This window comes from Talpa europaea (genome assembly GCF_964194135.1).
Source record: "Talpa europaea genome assembly, chromosome: 8".
NCBI lineage: Eukaryota > Metazoa > Chordata > Mammalia > Eulipotyphla > Talpidae > Talpa > Talpa europaea.
In genome coordinates, this window is record NC_140075.1 from 97263661 (window position 1) to 97286372 (window position 22712).

The 22712-nt window shown below is 45.2% G+C and overlaps 1 protein-coding gene and 1 pseudogene across 3 annotated transcripts in view; both read right to left on the reverse strand.

Moving 5' to 3' along the window:
• Nucleotides 1–22712, reverse strand: part of MAP3K9 (mitogen-activated protein kinase kinase kinase 9) — a 76525-nt gene that overhangs the window by 26974 nt on the left and 26839 nt on the right. For both annotated transcript variants that reach the window (XM_084239631.1, XM_084239630.1), the window contains exon 3: nt 176–356. In XM_084239631.1, coding sequence (XP_084095757.1) covers nt 176–356 — 181 coding nt within the window. The remainder of the gene's footprint in view (nt 1–175; nt 357–22712) is intronic.
• Nucleotides 4687–4932, reverse strand: LOC311174860 (cytochrome c oxidase subunit NDUFA4-like; annotated as a pseudogene). Its single transcript has one exon. The product of its transcript is annotated as a cytochrome c oxidase subunit NDUFA4-like (transcript).

Here is a 22712-nt window from a genome sequence, read left to right on the forward strand (position 1 = left end):
ACAGCATTGGAAACAGTCCCTTGGCAATGTGGAATTGGTGTAGATTGCTCTGATGGAGTCACTTAGACCTACTTGGGTGCTGGGATATTATGCAACCTCAAATCTCCAAATCCTGAAGCATGCGTGAGGCCAAAATTGACCTGGGGACCATGGACCCTGTACCTCTGAACCTTACCTCCACACATCACTGCCTTTGGAAAACATGGAGGCACGAATGACTTCGGGTGCCATCCAGGCATAGGTCCCTGCTGCGCTCATCTTGGTGGTTCGGTGCCATTCCCGAGCCAGGCCAAAATCAGTGATCTTCAGAATCTTGTTGCTCAGGTCTCCATTCTCCACTTTCTGGAGGATCAAAACTGGGCGAGGAAAGGAATACAGAAGAAACCAGAGAGTGGCATTAGTCATAGGGAAATCAGGAAACATGGAGCCCTCCTGCCATTCCCGTGTTCTCTCCTGCAGGATCCACCATACAGCTACCATGGGTTGATGGCAGGAGCCATCATTTCTAAAACAGCTTTCATTCATCCATTTGGTGTCTAGTATTTTATATGCATTATCTTGAACCCTCACAACCACCTTATGTGGTCAGTATTACTGCCACCTGCATTTTACAGATAAGAAAATTGAGATGCAGCACCAATAAATAAATTTCCTAAGGCCATCCAGCTCATTGGCCAGGACTGAAATACAGGAGCCTGACTCAAAAGCCTTCTTTGCTAACCTTAGCACCATTTGGCTCATTCATACCTGAGGTCATGGCTAACCAATCCGAGGAACAGCTACCTCAGCTTCCTGTCTGCCAGGGAATCCTGAGCTATCACCACTCTCAGGCCACAAGATATAGACAGGTGGACACTGGATTTTCAGAGTTTCAATGTCTGGACAGTTTCCATGAACTGCTCCAAGTTAATTTAGTTAAGTTCTTAAGAAAGCATGTCTTCTGGGCACAGCTTTTACCTCTTAACCCAGGGACTAACACTGAAAAGTTTGGGAGGTCAGAGGGCACACACATGTTCACACTCATGATGTTCTCTGTGAACACGGCCCAGGAAGGAGGAACTAGTACACTGAACTACTTATACTCTAGACTCTGTTTCCCAAGTTCTAATACCAAGCAATGCAGTGCAGGAGCCATCTTGGCTTTCCTCAGACAGAGGCTCACCCACATGATTGTTCCAGGGATGAGCACGCCTTTGTGGAAACGAAGCTACCTAGAAAGAACAAAAATGCTAAGCCAAGGATCTGTCCTAGTGGGGAGCTAACAAGCTCTAGGGCACGTGAAAGCCAACCCTTTTACAAGTAGAGTGGTTTCCAATGTCCTGTGCAAGCACAACCTCTTGAGGATCAGATGCAGAGCCACCTAGAATCTGTCCACAGGATTTTAAAGATTCTCTCTCTCTCCATCCCTGCCATTCAAGTCCAAATGGAGAATGTGGGGAAAGAACTTGACTGAAGGGCCTCCCTGGTGGCGCAGCATTTGAGTGCTGGGTTGCAAAGCTGCCCACAGCCTCTGCAGCGCCAGTTCGATCCCCAGCTGCTCCCCGGCCACCGGAGGAGGGTCCCACATGGCGCGCAGACCTCTCCTGCTGCCCACTGCTCCCCTCAGCAGTGCACTTCAGTCCTTCTGCCTGCTCTGCTCCCTGTTCTGGCTCTGGTGAATTCTCTCACCCTCCCGCACTTCTGACTGTACCCAGTGCTTGTATAAATAAATAAATAAATCTTTAAAAAAAAAAAAAAAAGAACTTGACTGAAGACAAAATTACAACTAGAAAAATATTGACTCCCTTCCATCCAGCCTACTCTGTCAAGTAAACAGTGAAAAAACACAAACTCGTTCTGAGCCTTATGCATGCTGGGTTATACTCCCTTAGTTGGTTCTCCAACTACCTCCACTAAGGGGAACTCTTAATGGAGACTTACTTTACCTCTCTCAGAGGTATTTGTGTTTTAAGCTTCTGAGTTCAAAATCTTTCAATATCTAAAGAAAAGATCTGTGATGTTGGTACTTTGGGGGGGGGAGTCACTTTAGGAAAAGGCCTTAGGCAAGTCCCTCAAGTGTACTTTGCCCTTCCTGTCCTCCCATCCCCAAATGTCCATAGAATTATTGCATACTGAAAGGACCTGGGTCAAAAACATCATGTCCCACACGCTTCTCAGACCAGCAATAAAGAGGGATTACAAGCAGGCATAGAGCTGAGAGGCACAAAAGAAAACAATGTCAGCCACACCCTCAATCTAATGGGCTAGACTCCTTCCTCCACACCCTTTCCCCAACTCCCCAGATACCTCGCTTCCCACTCCAAGCTTCCAGCATCCTTAATGGGTCCAGGCCTCAGAATGCTTGAGCAGAGTTTTGAAAATAAACAAGAAAACTTACCTTTCCCTAGCTCATCTAATAGCAAAAATCTTTCCAGATTCTTCTGAAACCTCTTTCCCCTCTCCTTAGGCAGAGATAACAGACAAAAATACACTCAGATTGCTGGGCAAGTGGCACTAAACCCACTGTGCCTTCTGTAGAGGTGGCCTCCAGCTGCTGATCACTTCTATTGCCCTCATCCTTAAAACAAATTCAAAGTGAGCCCTTCTCCTTGCCTATACAGTGGGGTTCAGTCCCCGGGGCAGGGTACATGGGAAGGAGGGCAATAGTTTCATAACACTATATATGAAGCCAGCTGAGCGTCCTCAGATTCCATCTAACCTCAAACATGCACCCCAATAGGCAGGCTCCTGAAGGCATCTGAATTAGAAATCTTTGGCCTGAGGTCCTGCCCTTTGCAAAGAGAGGCTATAATATAAAGTAGCCAGTAGCAATCCTGGCAGGTGGTTACAGCCAATGATTCTTAACATGGTGTCCTGAAATATTAGTATATTCCAAGCCTCTATTACAATTGATAATTATGCTAATAAAACTTGCAAAAGTTTTAAATTTTTGGTAGTTTTTTTTATTGAGATGAAATTCACACAACAACAACAAAAAAAGAAATTCACACAACATAAAATTAACCATTTTAAAGTCAACAATTCAATGGCATTTAGTGCAACCACCATCTCTATCTAGTTCTACAACATTTTTGTCACCTCAAAGGAAACATCATTAATCCATTATTCCCCAGTCCTCTCTCCCCCCACAGCCCCAGACACCCACCAAACTGCCTTTTATCTCTGTGGACTTACTATTCTGATACATTTACACAGATCATATGACAGTGACACATCTAGCTGTTTCACTTGGCATAATATTTTCTAGGTGCACCCTCCTTATAGTCATGCGTCACAATGACAGGGATGTGTCGGAGAAATGTGTTGCTAGGCAATTGTGCTGTTGTGTGCCCATCATAGAGTGTAATTACACGGACACAGATGACGTAGGTCACTACACACCTAAGCTGTATGGTAGAGGCTGAGACCATCCTTGTACAGGTAGGTGGTCATCACTGACCGCACATCCAAGGAACACATGACTGTCAAGCTTGCATCATCACCTCATTCCTTTTATTGGCTGAATTGTATTCCCATATATGATTATTACACCACAAGGTGTTTGTCCATTAAGAGACATGGAGGGGGGGCCTCCCCTGGTGGTGCAGCGGTTGAGCACTGGGTTGCGAAGCTGCCCGCAGCCTCTGCAGCACTGGTTCAATTCCCGGCCACCGGCGAGGGTCCCACATGGTGCAGCAGATCTCTCCTGCTGCACCCGCTGCTCCCCTCAGCAGTGTATTTCATCAGTCTGCCTGTTCTGTTCCCCGCTCTGGTTCTGGTGAATTCTCTCACCCTCCCACCCGTCTGACTGTACCCAGTGCTTGTATAAATAAATAAATAAATTTTTAAAAAAAAAAAGAGAGACATGGAGGGGGGGCCTCCCCTGGTGGCGCAGGCAGTTGAGCGCCACACTGTGAGGCTGTCCGCAGTCTCTGCAGCGCTGGTTTGATCCCACATGGCGCGGCAGACCTCTCCTGTGTCGTCCGCTGCTCCCCTCAGCAGTGTATTTCAGTCAGTCTGCCTGTTTCTGTTCCCCACTCTGTTTCTGGTGAATCCTCTCACCCTCCTGCACGTCTGGCCTGTACCCCGGTTGTTGTATGCATGAATAAATAAATATTAAAAAAAAAAAGAGACATCAGGGTTGTTGCCAAGCATTGGCTATTGTGAATAGTGCAGCTCTGAACATGTGTGTACATACGTTTGAGTACTTGTTTTCAATTCTTTTGGGTACATACTGAGGAGTGGAATTATTATTTATATGGTAATTCTATGCATAACATCTGCATAGCCACTGAACCATTTTACATTCCCATCAGAATGTATAAGGGTTTCAGTTTCTCCACATCCACTTGTTATTTTCCTTTTCCAGTTTTTTATTTATAGCCACTCTAGTGGATATTAAGTGGCAGCTCATTATGGTTTTGATTAGCATTATCCCTAATGACAAATAATAGCAGGCATCTTTTCATGAGCTGTTTGGTCATTTGTATTTTGTCTTTGGAGAAATGGTTTGCTTTTTACTATTGAGTTATAAGAGTTCTTTTTTTTTTTTTCAAGTTTTGGATATTTATTAATCAGTGTAAGACCCAAAACAACATACCAATGATTTTGTGCATATAAGGGGGGAAATATTTCCTGGTTAAGCAAATATCATGCAGGTTTCTAAAAGACCTTCATTTTAAACAGTTTAATAATAAAATGTTTCACTTAAAAGTCTGGACCTTCCTTCAGTTTGCTGTAATTGACATTCACTGAGTGGAACTTGTATTGGTCATTGGACCCAGTTTATTCCAGGGTTCTGGGTTATTCTTTCTATCCCAACCGACATTTGGATTGAACAGAGCCAGACGCATGACATACAGGCTGCTCAGGTATCTCTGGCTCCAATAAATACAAAGTGGGGGGGACCAAGCCAGGATGCTGCTTGGCCTGTCCGAGGATCTGGTGGAGCATGGTTGGGGGAGAGGCACTGGGCTGGGAAGGAGAGGAGAAAAAAATCTGCAAGGGCTGGGACTAAGTGCTATAGGGGTTCTCTGTGTCTTTTGGCTATTAGATGCTTATCAAATATGGATTAGCAAATACATCTTCCCATACTGTAGGCTATCTCTATACTTACTTGATAATGTCCTTTGATGCACAAAAGTCTTTCATTTAGTTAAAGTCCACTTTATCTTTTCTTGCTCATGCTTTTGGTGTAATAGCAAAGAATTCATCACCAAATCCAATTTCATGCATATTTATTTTCTTCTAAGAGTTTCATGGCTACAGTTCTTATATTTAGGCCTTTGATCCATTGTAAGTTTCTAAATATCATATGAAATAGGTGCCTGACTTTATTCTTTTACATATGGAAGTCCAATTTTCCCTAACACCATTAGATTCATGTGGAAAAATTTATTTTTAAAAGCAGAGTGGAACACAATTCTCTCCCAACACACTTTCCCAAGTGAGAAACAAAAGTTATAATCACAGCAGCTTACTTATCTGCACTACAGTGGCAAGTCCATTCTAAGCCTCTACCACTGACAAATGACTGTGTTCTACTTCTTGGAAAAGTTTAAGAATGTTTTAACAAAATGTGGTGAATTTCAAGAAAGTACAGTATGTGATGTGTGGGGCAGTGGACTACATGCTAAGAAGAACCAAAATACACTTGAAGAAATGCATTTGAGCTGAAAATCTAGTGATTAACCAGATTAGGAGCCTGGTGGAGAATGGTGAGGTCTCCAGAAGGGTGGCCGACAGGTCCAATGGTCATGCCCTATTGAAAAGTTGAGACAAAACTCATTTGAAGAGGCAAAGTTCAGTGTGGGAACTAATGGGTTTGGGTTGATAGTAACAAGAATAAGCATGGAATAGGGGGAGAAAAGCAGATAATTATAATTCCAGGCTTGACACGCTATGTGATCCTAGCTAAGTTTGATAAACTCAGCTCCTCTGTCCTTGTTTCTATAAAAAGGGGATAAAAATTAAAGGTGATATAATAATGAAGCACCTGGCAGAGTACCTGACACATTAAAGACATTCATGACACTACAGCTATTATTAATACTATTATATTAAGTAACTTTGACATAAATGGAAATTATAGATATATGAGACTCAGCATTCAAGCTATTGATGTGGGAAACCTGGCAGTCCCTGACATATAATAACCATGCCATAAATTTTTGCTATATAAATAAGAGGAATGGTTGGTTAATTTATAATGATAGCTACCCATTATTGATAATTTACTATGTAGAGGCATGATGTTCATTATATGATATATGCATAGAGGTTTACATATATCACCTTTAGTTGAACCTTAAATCAACCCTATGAAGTAGTGTATTTATTTTGCTCATTTTCCCCATGCTGAAACAGACAGAAAGGTTAAATTGTTTCCCACAGTTAGAAAGGGGTGGAGGTGGGATGTGAAGCCAGATCTCTCTTATGTAGTGCAACCAGAGGACAGAGGGAATCCCTATGTGTCTGTACGGCTTATGTGAATTTCTGCCTGACCTCTCACTGCAACTCGTCCTTACCACTCTCCTTAAATTAATCACAGCCTGAAAACCAATCATACAGCATAACATGCTTCTTTTCCTCATTTCCACTGCTGCACATATGTGTCTCATCATCTCCTCTAGAATGTGCTGACTGTAACTCTGAGCGGGCAAACACCCCGTTCTCTCTCTTCTAGAACCTACGCCATCTTCCCTCCAGGAACCAAGCGCAGGATCCAGGCTCTCTGCAAGAACAAACCCCTCCCTGGTTACTTATTTTACTGAAGGAGTATGTGCATCTTCTCAGACTTCCCTATCCATCCACATCCCATCCTACTGTTGCCAGATGCTGGGGGGCATCCCCCCAATGGTACACAACCCTAAGGTACTAAGGGAAACCAAGTGCGTATCAGGAAGGACAAGACTAGGAGAAGAGCAGACTTCAGCCAGGGCTCATGAGAGATTAACACAAGCCTGGTGCTAGGTGAGGTGGTAGGACACAGGGGAAGCTGGCGATTCCACCCTCAAGGGCCTTCCACTTGCTGTAGGAAAGACGCACATACAGCTGACTATCAGCTCAGACAAAGTGTGCACTGATAGGGGGCAAGGTCCTGCTGTAGCCAATAAGATAATCATGATTGTTCCAAACCTTAGTAATCCACGGGCATTATTGCTGATTATTTCCACATTAGGACATCACTTATATAGCATTTACTTAGTATTTTTCTTTAAATTGACTTTTTCTAAGTTATTTTTTTAAAGATTTATTTATGCATACAAGAACTAGGGTATAGGCCAGAGATGTGGGGGGGGTGAGAGATCCATCAGAGACAGAGTGGGGAACAGGATACACAGACTGACCGAAACACACTGCTGAGGTGAGCAGAGGGCATGACAGGAGAGGTCTGCCTCACCATGTGGGTTTCTCCCTGGCCGGCCAGGGATCAAACTCGTGCTGCAGAGGCTGTGGATTGCTTCATAGTGCGGTGCTTAACCCATTGTGCCACCAGGGAGGCCCTTTATAAGTTATTTTAAAAGAAAGTTTGTATCATGATGATAAATGGAAAACAACAGATATTCTCCCAATACTTGGTAACCTACATGAAGAAATAAAATGAAAACAAAAGTAAATGTTGTTAAGTTTCAATAAATCCTACTATTGGGCATAGTTCTGAGCCTAAGGCCTGCTTTCTCTGTTAGAAAGAAAGAAAAAAAAAAAACCCAAAAACCCTAGAAGCGTTAGGAAGGAATAAAAGCAAACAAACACCAGAATGAAATTAGATCCTCCATGAATATAGAGATTGAATGACTTTTTATGGAATTCGGTGGTACTTACTACAGCCCACTGAAAAGGACCTCAGGTCATCCTCTGCCAGGAAGTTGGAGAGAAGAATAAGTGGGAGGCTCAGGGGTAGCCACAAATGGGCTTCATGAGTCTGACCTAATATTATTTAGTTGGAAGCCAGGTTCTCAAAACTTGGCATAACGAAGGAGACACTCCCATTATGTCCTAATGGTAAATTGAGCTTTGGTTGATGATTTATCCTTTTGAAATTTCTTATTCATTATTCATCACCATAGCACAAGGGGCTCCGATTTGCTAAACGCTCACCTTGGTTGGCACCAAGGTTCTCATCCCCAGGCTTTTATTCAGTTCAAATGATTCAGCAGCATCTCTCCCAGGTGCCCCACTGCTTTCACTCTATTTTGAGGATTTTCTTTTGCTTGATTTAGCAATTTTTTTAAATTTTATTGTCAACTGTATATTTACTTGGAAGAGCATGTAAAACATGTATGCAAGGTTTAATGAAAACCCTTATGACCCTATCCAGCACCTTGGAAGCATCTCCAGTCACATTCCTTTCCCACTCCCCAGTCTCATAATATTGACTAATGTTACTCATTCCTTTACTTCTCTATAATTTCACCACCTGTGTATACATGCCTAGGTCAGATACTGATTAGTTCTGAGAGTGACATGCACAAATGTGGCTTTGTATACTAGCTCCCTAGGGTTGCCATAACAAATAAACACACATTTGGAGGCTTAAAACAACAGAAATGTACTTTCTCTTAGCTCTGGAGGCTAGAAGTCCAAAATCAAGGTGTTGCCAGGGCCCTGCTCTAGAGGCTCTAAGAAAGAATCCTTCCTTGTCTCTTCTGGGTTCTGGAGGCTCCTAGCATTTCTGGGCATTCCTTGTCTCAGGGCAGCATAACTTCAATCTCCTCATCCAGCTGTCTGCCCTCTGCTTTCTGTCTCTGTCTTCCCATGGCATTCTCTCTAGGTTTTTGTCCGAGTTTTCATCTTCTATAAAGACCAGCCAATGGCTCAGAGTCCATGTTCATCCCACATGACGTCCTCTTAACTTGATTACATCTACAAAAACCCTATTTCCAAACAAGGTCACATTCACAGGTGAGGATACACAACTCTACCCACAATACCATATAACTGTAAACATGTGTCTTTGCTAGATGAAGGCCCCCAGCAGGGAATAAGAAAGACATAGTGCCTGGTCATGGTGCCAGACAATCAACAAGAGCCCTTCCTGGAAGGTCAGTAGGCAAGGTCATAAATGAGTCCTAGAAAAATCAGGCAGATGACACAGTTGGGACATGTGGCCACAGGAGAGCCAGGAAGTGCAGGCACTGGACATCCATCAGGACAATGGTTGGGAGAGTGACCTCCACCATATTTTCTATTTCTAAATTCATTTTGGCCTACCACTGGTTCTCAGGGTTGGGCACAGAAAACATTTCTGTCCATCTGGTCAGCAGGGCAAAGAGGGGTAAGCAGAAGCTTCATCAGCACAGGAGTGAGACAACCAACTGCAGGTAAGAATCAAGACCAGGCCTATCCAGGTAGTCGGTCCACGGGTTAAGTAGCTGGCACACCAGCAGCAGGGGAGTTGGCGATGACAGCTCTGTCAATGCCTGATCTAACCCTGTCCTGTGTGTATACACACAGCCATTCTCCTGGGATCCCCCTCATGGTACTTGGGTTTCCCTTCTTTTCTCTCCTCTGTGAACTCCTAAGTTCTGTACCCCCCTTTCTCTTGTCTTTGAGGGTTTTTCACACCATTTTAGTGGTGTGCATTCTCTAACAGCTCCTTTGAACGAATGCATGGTAGGTACATTTTTTTTATAAGAAATGCCTACATTGCAACCCCATTTTGCAAAATGGCTGGAAATTTTCCTCCGTAATTTTGCAGGCATCATGCTTTATTTTCTTGCCTCCTACATTGCTGTTAAGAAGCCCTGAGGTCTTCGGCGTCCTGATAAAGTAGTGAATCTTTATTTGAATCCATGCAACCCAAATGTTTAGTTTCTTCTGAGTCCCCAATGTTTAAAATCTCAGCAAGATATACCTGGGGCAGGAACTCTGTGAGTCCTTTCAAATCTGAACACTCACGTCCTTCAGTTGCAGGGAATTTTCCTGGTATTTTACTGGTGGTTTCCTACCCTGTATCTCTTTCTATTTTCTCTCTCACTTAAACCTTATAAGCAGAGATTGGGCTTTCAAGACTGGTCCCTCCTATTTTTTTTCCCCCCTCTTACTTTTTCTCTTCTTTTTCTTTTTGTTTTTCTGAGATGTCATTATTTACCATTAAACCCTTTTATTGGCTTTATCACTCCTATCATGGTTTTAAATAAGAGAGCTTTTAGTTCTCTGAATTTTTTGAACATGAGTAGCAAACACAAATGTAACCAGGTGACAGCAATTTCTGTAAGACAGGTACAGTGTCTTTTACCTGAGTCCATTATCAATGGTTCTTTTAATTTGTTTTCTCCCAGCACAGTTTCAGCTGCTTTCTATGTGTTTTGGTCTCTAATGCAACTTTTGCTCAGAGTGACAGTAATTCTTGCCTGTCTGTTTATGAGTAAGAATCAAATTGTATTAATGTCTTGAAAAGGAAATCCTTATGTTTTAAAGGTGCATACTCAAATATTTACCCCAAGATGATACGATGTCACAGATTGCTTTCAGAACAATCAAGGATGGGGAATGACTGGGGTGACAGGAGAACCAAGGTTATCCATGAGCTGGTCACTGTTGAAACTGGCTGAGTTCATGAGCCAGTTATGCACCTCCCTTACTTGTGTGTGACGTGTTTTCCATTGTAGTAAGTTGGGGGGTAGGGAAGGGTCAAAAGTTGATCATGACCTCTAAGCACACAGGAAGAATCTGTCAATGCGGAGCTTTGCAGTAGGGAGGCCTGGGTAAGCCTGGACAGAGTATCTGAGGTCACTGTTCTTGGGCTGGTCAGCTCCCAGACAGCTGTCTTTTTCCAAACCACTAGGAAAATAAGGGTCTGACTGCCAGTGTGGTGGGAATCAAGTCCTGAGGAGGCATGGTTGCAGAAAGCAGGCCTCGGCATATAAACAGTACTTCCTCGCTTCACTTTCTCCATGGGCACCCACACCTTCCATGTGCTTAGCGCCTTCCAGTCCAGAAACTGTTTCATCTTCCAAAATGAAAGGCAGTCAGGAGGCTAAATGGAGTGGGGAGGAAGAGATCCAAGGGGCCAAATGCATTTCATAAATTGCTACCCAATATTTTTCATTTTAGAACCCCCAGTCACCCTAGTTCCAGCGGCTCTTGATGCTCCCAGTTCAAACTGTTTAGAATTTTGTGATACAGACTGGTCCTTTGCTTTCCCCACTCTCAACTTAGAATGTTCTTTCTCAAATGTCCTGAGTCAGTTACCAGTCCTGCATCTGTCTTTCAGTTCCGAAATGTTACTGTTGTCGCCTCTCCTGCTAGTCTTGTGAGTGCCTGTTGTTTTAGGTGGGTTTCAAGAGAGAACAAAGGTATATGTGGTATTTGTTATGCGTTCAATCTGTCATCCTAGCCTGGGAGCCTGCCTTCAGTTTTGTCTGTTTTCTTGGGGAGGGGAGAAGGAAACCAGCATAGACTGTAACCAAGGGTGCTACATTTGCAAGGGCTTCAGATTTCCTTGGGTTAGTTCTTCCATCTCTCCCAATAGGTCGGAGCTGTTCCTGCCAAAGCGTAGAGTTTGACAACCAGATCTGTGTCACAGAGTCCTCCCCACCTTAACAGAACAATCTCTGTGCTGCAGGCAAGGCCAAAAGAAAAGAGCAACCAAGACCCAGAATGCCTGGGTTTTGTTCCACCACTGACTCTTCCCCAGGCTCCGTTCCCCCACCTCTCACATTCTCTGAGTCTGCCATTCTCTGAAAGCAGTGTCACTCTTTCCTGGAGCCAGCCAAGGCTGCCACTCATCAGAGCTGCAGACAGCTATACCCACGGCAAAGAGGAGCTGGGCAAGATGATTGTACCCCAGAAATGGGCTCCAATCACTTGACATAGTCAGGTCCTAGGGTGCCTGAGTCAGCACTGAAGACATTTGCTTCCTGAAGCCCGTTGTCTCTAGTGGAGGAAGGAAGATCTCAGGCGCCAGCCCCACCTAGCAGCTCAGAGTGCCAACAGCCCAGGGGCTGACACACAGCAGGCTCCTGTGCTGACTCAGCAAGAGCCACATGGGAGCGCCTGACTCATGGACCACTACCAGGCAGTGAGGGCATACCAGCCCACATCCCCAGGCTCTCCTGGCCCCTGGCCCTCAGCCCTCTCTGTCCCTCCAGGCAGGCCAAGAGAGGCCATACTTGCTTACTGAGGCAAATGATTCACCACCTAGACTCCCAGACTCTGTGCTGCAACAGAGGCGTGGTGCCGCCTGGAGATGGCAGGGAGGTGCCAGCGGCAGCTAAGGCCCTAGTGGGTTGGGCATCGTCAGCAGAGCTATACCAAGTTCTACTGGCATAACCAGGAAGAAAGCTCTATGTCCCAACAAACATTCGGGCACAGGTAGCCAGAAGACCCCAGTAAGAACTGCTGAAAGGTGGAGAGAAGAGAGCCCTTGTATTTAGAGTCCACCCCTTCTGGTATAGAAAAGGAACTTGGGTGAATGAATGTGCACAACCTGTTCCTGGCAAAGCCAGAAAGCACAGTGAAATGACCAGTTCCTCAGGCCCCAAACTAGAGCAAGCTGAGCTACAAGGGCTTCCCCCTCTCTGCCTGTAACCTGGAGGGCACAGTAGCTGCTCAACAAATATTTGTCATGAATGAATGAACAGGAATCATCCGGATATATTTCTGATTAAATCAGATCAAACAGTGCCCCCCCCCAAATATCCTTTAAGTGCTGGCTATATCAGAAACGCTGCAGCAGTCATAGCAATGATTCCCACTGTTTGAAACTATGTACTTTTAGCTTAAAAATGCTCTTATGATGGTAGCTGTACTTTTAGTGTGCATTGACTAAAAAGAAAACAAAGACTGGTGCTGACATTGACAGGGGTGCTAGTGTGTCTGTGCACTGGGCTATGTGATTCACATCTGTCATCTCACTGAATTCTCTCACTGGTTCTGGAAGGTACTTTCAGATGGACAAAGTGAAATTCTGAGAGGCTGGCCCACAGGTGGTTAGAGGCAGTCAGGACATTACCCAGTTCTGAACAAAATCAGTTGGGCCCCGGTCTACCACATCACATTGAACAGCCATGAAGAATTTGTATTTCATCAATATCAACACAATCACACTCACGCATGCTCGAAAACGGCAATATCTACACTTTCTACAAACACATAGATTAAAAGATGCCTTAGAGATGCCCCCGTCCCAGGGCTCTGCAGCCCACCTCTGGGACCACTTAGATCAGTGCTGCTCTCAGAAGCGAAGCCCATTATGCAGAAGCAGCAACTTATTTATTGCCCCTTAGGAAGGACCAGTCTGCCATCATCTCACACCCAAGCAGTTGTCCGAAAGCCTCGGACTACAGAGGAAAGGGTGGGAGAGAAACCTCCAACAAGGGTTAAAACAGAAGCTCAGAGTCAGCAGCATTGATGAGAAGGCGAAACCAAGTTGGAAACACAGCAGAAACAGATCGCTACCTAAGCCCCCGTGGCACCATCCTATGGAAGGCCTAACAAGGCATTTAGCAACAGGAAAGAGCCTGCAAGCCAGACCAAGACTGCAAGTCGCTCTTCAATGGTCTACTCCCCTCCTTCCATTGCAACAGAACCCTCACTTGCAAGATGGGCTCCTGGCCACTAAAGATATTAACTATATCTCCCAGTCTCCTGTTTCAAGGCACAGGCAGGTGACAAGGAGTATCATGTGGCTGCTCTCAGTGATTTATCTTAAAAGACACCAGCACAGGAACTTTGCTTTCTTCATCACTTCCCACTGTGTGCTGCCTAGAACATGGATGTGCTGGTTGGAGGTTTAGCTTCTGTCATAGACCATAAGAAGAAGATAAAGCGCAAAGGTTGGCAGAGCTGTGAATGGGAAGGAGTCTGGGGCTCACAGGACAGAGGTCCCCAGTCCATCATGGACTGTCTCTGCCAGATTTTATGTACAAGAGCAGCAGGCTTATTTCAGCCACTGATACTTTGGGTGTCTGTCTCTTGTAATTAACCTAATTTGAACTGACTGAAGTAATACAAAGTTTAATTCCATTATCCCAAAATCTCTTCTAAACCAAAAGTCACAGCCCAGTCAATAAAATGCCCATATAATAAAACCCAAGATTTGGAGGGCCTCTCTGAGTTGCTATGTGATGAATCAACTTGAAACATGTTTCTGCTGCATATTTCTAAGTAGTATGGCATGTTCTATAATAAGTGTTGATTTAAATCTTGCACTACAAAAAAAAAAAAAAAAAGCCCACATGGACTGTGCCGAGTATAGGATGCTAAATAGGCCCAAATGCAATGTGCTAAGTACAGAGTGTTCAGATATAAATTAAACCAGTCGCCACCACCCCCACCAACCCAAGAATCTCACTATCCAGAAGGAAGATTTAGGAAATAAAAAAGGATGGAGCAAAGAACTTTGTCTCTTTTTATAAATTTTGTGATCTAATTTGACTTTTTATACTAAATACTACACATATTATTTTTAAAAGTATGTATCAGGATATGGTAGGCAATTTAATAAAATGTGATTATGTTATAAAGTATTAATGTACAAAAATAATAGTTGACCATGTTCTGTTAAGAATATGCTATTTGTCTGTCTGTCTATCATACAGAAAAACACCTGAAGGATATACCTAAATGCTACACTGGTTATCTCTGGGCACTGGAATTTGCAGTGACAAGTTTTTCTTTATACTCATTAGATTGTTGAAATCATCTATTATTTGTTAATATAAAAAAGTCATATAATAATAATGATAATAGAATCATAATGTGTAACAGCAGCAGCTACCATTTTTTGCATACCCGCCATGTCTCCAGCACAATACTAGAAACTTCATATATGTTAGTTACTCAGTCCTCATGGCAACCCTGCAAGGTAGGTAACAGCTTTGCTTTATAAATAAGAAAGGTGGGGCTCAGAAATTAAGTTGGTTTTCTACATCAAGGCAGAGAAGGAGGCAGGACTGCACCCCACTCTGGCTTCAATAATCCATGCTCCTTCCACAATACATGCTACCCCCTCTACTCAGTGCAACTATTTAGTAATTGCATTTCTAAAATGCCTTGTACATTTCTACAATGCTGGCCTCTCTTTTGGTGCCATGTATGACTCACATCTTCATTTTATTTGTCTTGGAGTGGATTCATGTCATAAGTTAATTAAGCAGGAACCTCACCTACTCATGTGTCCTGTAGTGACAGAGCCCCCACTATAAGAGGGATTTACTCGTAGCACTGTCAAACTCATGGCTTCTTGCTGGCAAAGGCAGGGAGTGATAACTGTTTAGAACAGAAAGGAACTGGCAGGAAAGCCACCAAAGCCAGAAGTCAAACCTAATTCTACCTCTCAGTCCACTGCCCTGTCTGCTAGAATCCAGAGGGTTGCTGACTAAAACCAAACCACCTGAGTATTGTTCCATATCCTTCTAGGGGAGGGAACCAGTCTTTCATATATAAATGAGTGTTTGCAAAGTGAAGACTGTATATATCTGGGACGATCTAAGACGCTCACACTGACAGCTTTGGCAAAGTGTAAAACAACTTGCTGGGCAGCAGCATTCACCAAGCATAATTTAGGGCAAACGTGCTAAAAGAACCATGGCTGAGGCAGAACTTAGCTTGGGGGCTGGGCGAAGTTTATTTATGGACAAGGCAAGTCATCCTCTTACACCAGGTCTGAAACCATGTTACGAACTGAGTTTTCAGTCACATAGGCTGGACTCTGCAAATTCACTACCACTGATCAGTTTCAAGTCACACCCCCTAGATGGCATATCTAGGCAAACCATCAGGAGGGTCAGTGGGATGACTGAGAAGAAGAAAACTGAATGTTCAAAAGTGAGAGTAAGAATGAATACAGCAGAGGAATCTTAGGATCTTCAAGTCCGACTGTGTCCACTGGACCTTTATCCTCAAGACAGGAATGTATCTGGTGCTAAGTGGTAGCAGGTTGGCCCCACACAGCTGTTCATTGGAGTCCAAAACAGAATGTTCTCAGGCCAGAATCTCCACTTCAACTTACGTAACCCTCTCCCATCGGCTCTTTTTTTTTAAATAGAGGCATGTTTTTATTTATTTATTTGTTTGTTTGTTTTGTTTATACATGCACTGGGTACAGTCAGAAGCGCAGGAGGATGAGAGAATTCACCAGAGCCAGAGCGGGGAGCAGAGCAGGCAGAAGGACCGAAGTACACTGCTGAGGGGAGCAGCGGGCGGCAGGAGAGGTCTGTGCGCCATGTGGGACCCTCCTCTCGTGGCCGGGGAGCAGCCGGAGATTGAACCGGCGCCGCAGAGGCCGCGGGCAGCTTCGCAACTCAGCGCTCAACCGCTGCGCCACTGGGGAGGCCCTCCCGACAGCTCTTGACTAACCAATAATCTACTGATTCCTATTGACTGACACATAGCTAAGTCCTGCTGCTTGGCCCTGTGCCTATCTCACTAGTCCTTTCCCAGGGGAAATCTTCAGTTCCTGTCCCCACCCATATTAAATCACCATCTGTGCTTCTTTGACCCACTCATCCCTGTACCAGCCAACAGGGTAACAGGGGCTGCAGAGAGTGGAAAGACAGACCAAAGCTCGTATATTAAAAAGGCAAAGTGGGCCTCCCTGGTGACGCAAGGAGTTAAGACGTAGCACTATGAAGCTAACCACAGCCACTGCAACACGAGTTCGATCCCCAGCCAGGGAGCTGACCCACATGGCACAGCAGACCTTTCCTGACTCGCCCGCTGCTCCCCTCAGCAGTGGATTTCAGTCAATCTGCCTGTTCTGTTCCCCACTCTGTCTCTGGTGAATCCTCTTACCCCCCACACCTCTGACCTGTACCCCAGTTCTTATATACATTAATAAATAACTCAAAAAAAAAAGATATTAACTGCTTCGCTTATTGGAAGAGGCCAGCAGTCAAAAGAGAGAGGAAGAGAGAGAGCCCTGAGAAGGAAAATGGGCTGAGACGTCCCTCATTTTCCACTCCCTCTCAACTCCACTCTCATTCACTCTGGCCGTAAATCTGCACATACAACCACTATCACAATGTTGCTAGCATTTACTGGGTTCTTACTACACACCAGCATTAAGCATTTACATGCATTATCTCATTTAAAAACCTCAGGAGATGGATACTGCTTTAACTGCTACTTAAGGAAGAAGGCGCTGTGGCTGTAGCTGAGTGAAGTAGGATCTCAGTTCCAGAGTCAGTAAGTGACAAAGCCTTGGTGATGGGTTTCAGCTCCCATGCTCTATTTTTTTTTAAGATTTATTTATTTATTTATGCATACAAGAACTGGGGTACAGGCCAGAGATGCAGGGGGTGAGAGGACTCACCAGAGACAGAGTGGGGAACAGAACAGGCAGAATGACTGAAATACACTGCTGAGGCGAGCAGTGGGCGAGACAGGAGAGGTCTGCTGAGCCATATGGATAGCTCCCTGCCGGCTGGGGATCAAACTTGTGCTGCAGAGGCTGCGGATTGCTTCATATGCGGTGCCCAAACCCTTGCGCCACCAGGGTCCCAGCTCCCAAGCTCTTAATGACAACTTCATTTTACCGCATCTGCCTTCTTGTCTGAGCATCTACTGGGGAACTGTCGAGTAACAGCAGACGTAGAGGAAAGGATCCACAGAATATAGAGCTGCTCTCTGGACTAGAAAGGAAGTCGGGTGGGGTTCAGGGGAGAGAATCAGGAGGACACTTTCAGTAGGTAGAGCAGTGTGATTTCCAGGGAAAGAAGGACAAAAACCCTGACACATGTAGGAAACAGTCCCTGGCAGCGGGAGCAGAATGGCCATGAAGGAAAAGTAAGAAGATGGGGTTGGAGCAAAGGGTCGAGGCAGGAGTGGAGAGGCATGGAGCTTGGGATCTACCCTGGAGTCACAGGCAATTGTTAAATGGGGAAGTGGTGTGATCAGATCAGATCAGTGGTGTGTTTAAGCCAAACAACCATGGTTAAAGTGAGACAAACTGAGCTGAAAAAGCAAGAGACGCCATCAAGAAGACAGTAAGTGACTTATTACAATCACCCAGGGGACGGAGGTGAACTGGGGATGTGGCACCGGGACAGTCAGAGTAACAATCCCACACACAGGCCGAGGAGTGGCCAACGAGTCCCGGGAAATCTCTCTGGCTTCTCATCGCTCATTTGCTCTGGCCGGGCACCTGTACACCGTCCACTCTATGGGAAGGATGAGCATTCAGTGAGCGCAGCGGCTATTCATGGCTGCATTCTCCCTGTCTCTGTGCCAATATCCTCCCGCCTTCCCTTTCAACAGGGACTGAAGCTTCCCCCGACCCTCTAGTCGCTCCTCCATCTAGGAACATGGTCATTTCCAGTTGTGGCCATCAACCCACGCATTGCTGACTGCCACCGTCTAGACCACATGCAGCCTCAGTCCTCACACACTGGGTCCACACGGTGTGGCAAAGCGGCTCCAACCTGCATTCATGTAGGACAGCAGGCAAGCCCCAAACACTGCACTGCCTGTCACCATGTCAGCCGCAGGCCTGCAGCGGACAGCTCAGGCAGCGCATGGGTTGAGAGGAGACAGGTAAGCTTGCTGTGGTCGGCTGAGGTGTGGCTCTGTAGTGCCAGTCCTCAGACATGATCCCGGCCTGCAGCAGAGTGTTCTGAGGGCAAATCAGTTACAGGACTGTGGTACTGGAGCCTTGGTTCCAACCTCGGGACTGTCCAGGTTTCCTGGCCACTCCGCATTCTGTCTGGCCACCTGGTGAGTACATGCCTTCATCTGTGTTTGCCACATGCTCTCACTGCATGCCAGGTGGGTTTCCTGGCAGAAGGGGACATGGTGGGGAGTTAATACACAAACAGTCAATGGCTGGTCGAGGTGGATGTAGCACAACTCATCAGCCTTCTTCAAGCTATTTTTCAATGACTCCTCAAACCTGCCCCAGCTTTCCAGGGGAACTTCACTTTCATCTCTTCTTTGGATTCTGTACCCCATTCCCACCTCTCTCATGCTGCCGAGTAAAAGTTTTCCTAAAGCCAACCAAGCCTCTTGTGATTAAAACAGGAAAATCAGTGCCATCTCCCTGGCCAAAGCTCTCGTGTGTTTTTGCAGGACACCTTACTTTCCCCAGCTTCCTAAAATATGACGACTTCAAAAGATGTCACTGTGGACACCCACAGCCATTGCTATATTGTGCAAATTAAGCCCGGATAATACACCTGGGACTCTACCCTGAGCTCATGCAGACACAGATGTCACCAGCAGGAAATAGAAAGGCAGAAGAAGAGCTTTTGTGCAGTTGCTTTCCTTATTAAAGAACATTTCTCAAACAGCCACTTGCCCTGAATTTTTCCCATCATCTCAGTTCAACTTGACTGAGAAGGGCCCCAGACCTCTGTCATAGCTCAGAAACTGCCAGCAACAAACCAGATAAAAATAATCAAGAATGAGGCAGCACATCAGACCTTGAAGATTGCATAAACAGAAACATTTCTTCCTGGCACACGGCATAGGGAGCTGCTGCACAAGCTTCCAGGCAGTGATATCCTCAGCTCTGCCTTCGGTGGGCATGGCAGGTTGCGCCCCCATCTTAACTGCTTCTCTCCAATGTGACCTTGACATTCCCCCCAGTGAAAGGAGTGTCTCTGTCCCCTCCACTTGATTCTGGGTGGGTCTGAGACTCACTTTAACTACTAGAATGCGGTGGACGTGACTCTGCATGACTTCTAAGCAAGATTAGAGAAGATGGTGCAGCTTCTGCCTGTTTACTTTGAAGTCCTGAGACACCATGTAAGAAGGGCCCCGAGATAGCCACACGCATGCAAGAGTTCACGTGGGGACCACCATAGGCAAGCAGTCCTAAGCTTCAAGTCCTCCCAGCCCAGGTACCAGAGAGATATGAAGCAGCCTTTCAGATGATTCCTGCTTCCATCTTCAAGTGTTTCCAGCAGTGGCCCAGATACTGAGAAGCAGGAACAAGGCATTCCCACTGAGTCCTTTCCAAATGACAAGCCAAAAGTCCCCATGAGCCCAATGAAATGATTCTCGTTTGGGATGGTTTGTCCGGAAGCAATAGTAATGGAAACAGTTGGTGACACACTTGTGAACCTATTCTCATATCCGCTGCTACCACATAAGCAGCCACTCTTAAAAACAGAATTTTTTTCAAAAAAGGAAAAGCTCCCCTTTTTTGAGCATTTACAATTTTCCAGGCTTATGCTAAGGGCTCACATGCAATGCCTAATGTCATGTGATGCTCATTAACCATGCTGTGAGTAAACACTAGGATTATCCCCATTTTACAGAAGAGGAAATAGGCTCAGAGGCTGAGCACCTTGCCCAGAGCCACATCTGCCTGACTCAGAGCTCATGACACTCTTCCACCCTGTGCTCTCCGGCACTTAGAAGCAGGAGATGTTTCTATATGGGTGACTCAACTACTTGGGAGCCTGGGTCTCATGTCCCATAATCCAGGTCTGGGGATTTCTGAAAGAGCGTGGGTGACAGGAGAGCGCACCAACAAACATCTGGCCTTGTCTGAGCTGAAGCAGGCCCCCTTCCCTGGAAAATCATTGTTGTGACCCACCATCCACCCTCCCAGATTCCCTCTCAGTCCCATATCTCCTTTATGGCCTAATTCCTCCCTCAAGGTCTTCCCAAGAATTTTGCTTTCTCCAGACAACATCTCATGCGCCCTTGGCCACCCATTCATCCATGCGGTTTCGTGCTGTTCTAATTGGATTGTTTACATAGTGGCTCCTGAGGTTGGAAAGAATGCTGTAGAAATGACATCTATATTACCTGCCTGATAAAGTGACCCTTTATCGTATGTCCTAGGGCATCTAAACAGTAACAGGCATGTCAGTTTCTCGTGAAGACCTGCTGGGTTGAGAATCATAACCCACTCACAGGCAAACTCTCCAGGCTGTGTGACCTGCACTTCACCCAGAGAATTGCAGACCAGAATTTGAGGGGGCTACATAGCCGAGTGCCCATCTGGTGATGGCTCACCATCACTCTCCAGGTAAGGAAGTCACAACCACAAAGGCTCAAAATGATGGCTGCCACTTTGAACCAAAGTTCTTAAAACTCCTGGAAAGCTAAGAAACACAGATTAAAGTTTTCTATGAATCATTCCTCAACCTCTCTAAGTACAGGGAGGGACCAACCTCAAGTACTTCCTCAGGCTAAGACTGCCTTTGTCCTGACTCACTGTCTTTCAGTCTATGCTATGAATGCCTCTGTAAGAACCTTCCTTTGAACTCCATGCCCACCAAAATGAGTAAGACAAGGCTCTACCTGGATCTTCCCAGCCTGTCTCCAAAAATTACTCTAAAAACTCTATTCCCCTTGTGATGGAATTGAGGATCTCACTATGGTTTGGCAACTCAAAATCACGTGTATTCTCAAAGTGATACACCTCCGTGTCCGGGATGGGGGGCTAGGGGGACATCTATCTGTTCCTCTCCTACTACATGGGAAGGAAAGTAGGCATAAGGGCACAGTCAGACACAGCTAGGAAAACTCAAATGCTGAATTTCCTACCCTCAGGGAACCTCCATGTGAGGAAAGATCTTAGAATATCAACTTTTTTTTCTGAGCAGGGACATTCTTATTCTTCCAGGAAGGTCATTATCAATGAGCTTCCCGTTCAAAGCTTGTCTTCTAATACACTGTGTATGAAGTCAAGCACCAACAAGCTTATGAGGAGTCTAAATTTGGCCAGATTCATGAACCTTGCAACCTACAGTCTTGCACTTAAAGTCAGGAACATGTTAGAATCACAGGACAGAGATGTGTTTAATGGGAGAGGGCTGGGGAAGCATCCTAAAATAAATCAAAATTATGTGGATTCTATTTTCCCTCAGGCACTCAGGCATCCAGAGGATTCACATGGGCCACAGGACAATTTTTCAAATCTCCTATTTTCTTCCATTTGTCACCCTTACACAAAGAAGCACTTTTAAAAAATGTTTCTGACGCAGAGTTGCTACTGCCAGGCCAATCAGTCGGTGGCAAGGCATCCAGGAGCAGCTGCAGGCTGAGGAGCAGGCCACAGAAAGCTCACAAGCAAAATAACCCTAGACCAAGGCAGCAGCTCAGGCTGAAATTGACCAGTTCTACCTGCAGAGGGAGGAGTTCAAGATCATGGAAGCTGTGGCTCTGGGATCCCAGGGCAGGTTGGCACTGAAGTGGAGGAGACCCAGCAGACGATGACCATGCTCTGGACCTACTTCTGGGAGAACAGAGCTGAAGGTCTACATACATGACCTCTTGGTCTCTGTCTGCAACATCCAGCAAGAAATCCATGAAAACTATCACAGAAATGTATAGGGGAAGAAGAGAGATGACCCTGTACCACGGACTGGGCATTTTAGATGCCTCCCCAGAATATGACGCTTTAGCAAAGCTCGAGTCCTACTCTTGTGACAAGGCATTAAGTAATTGCTTATATTATATAGTAGGTTCCTTCACTTTTTGAGGAAGAGCAAGTCTAGCTTTTTAGTACAGACGTAAAGCTGATGCAAGGATTTCATCTTTTTACCCCACATTTTTTAGAAATTTAATGGATATAAATTGTCTGCTTTCCCATGCCTTTGAGTTCAAGCAACTATATATCTTAATACTTTCTTTCTTGGATGTAGTAAAATGAAATAAAGACAAGATTTTTTTTTAAGAAAGAAAGGGATAAAATATTATTTTCCCTGTAGCTTTCTTGAAGGTCTAGGGCTTTATCAACGAAAAAGTAGCAAATACTCGGAACCTGTGTGCAGCAGTAGCAAGTCTTAAAAATCATCCTTTCAGGCTAAGGTTTAGACTAATGAATACTAGTA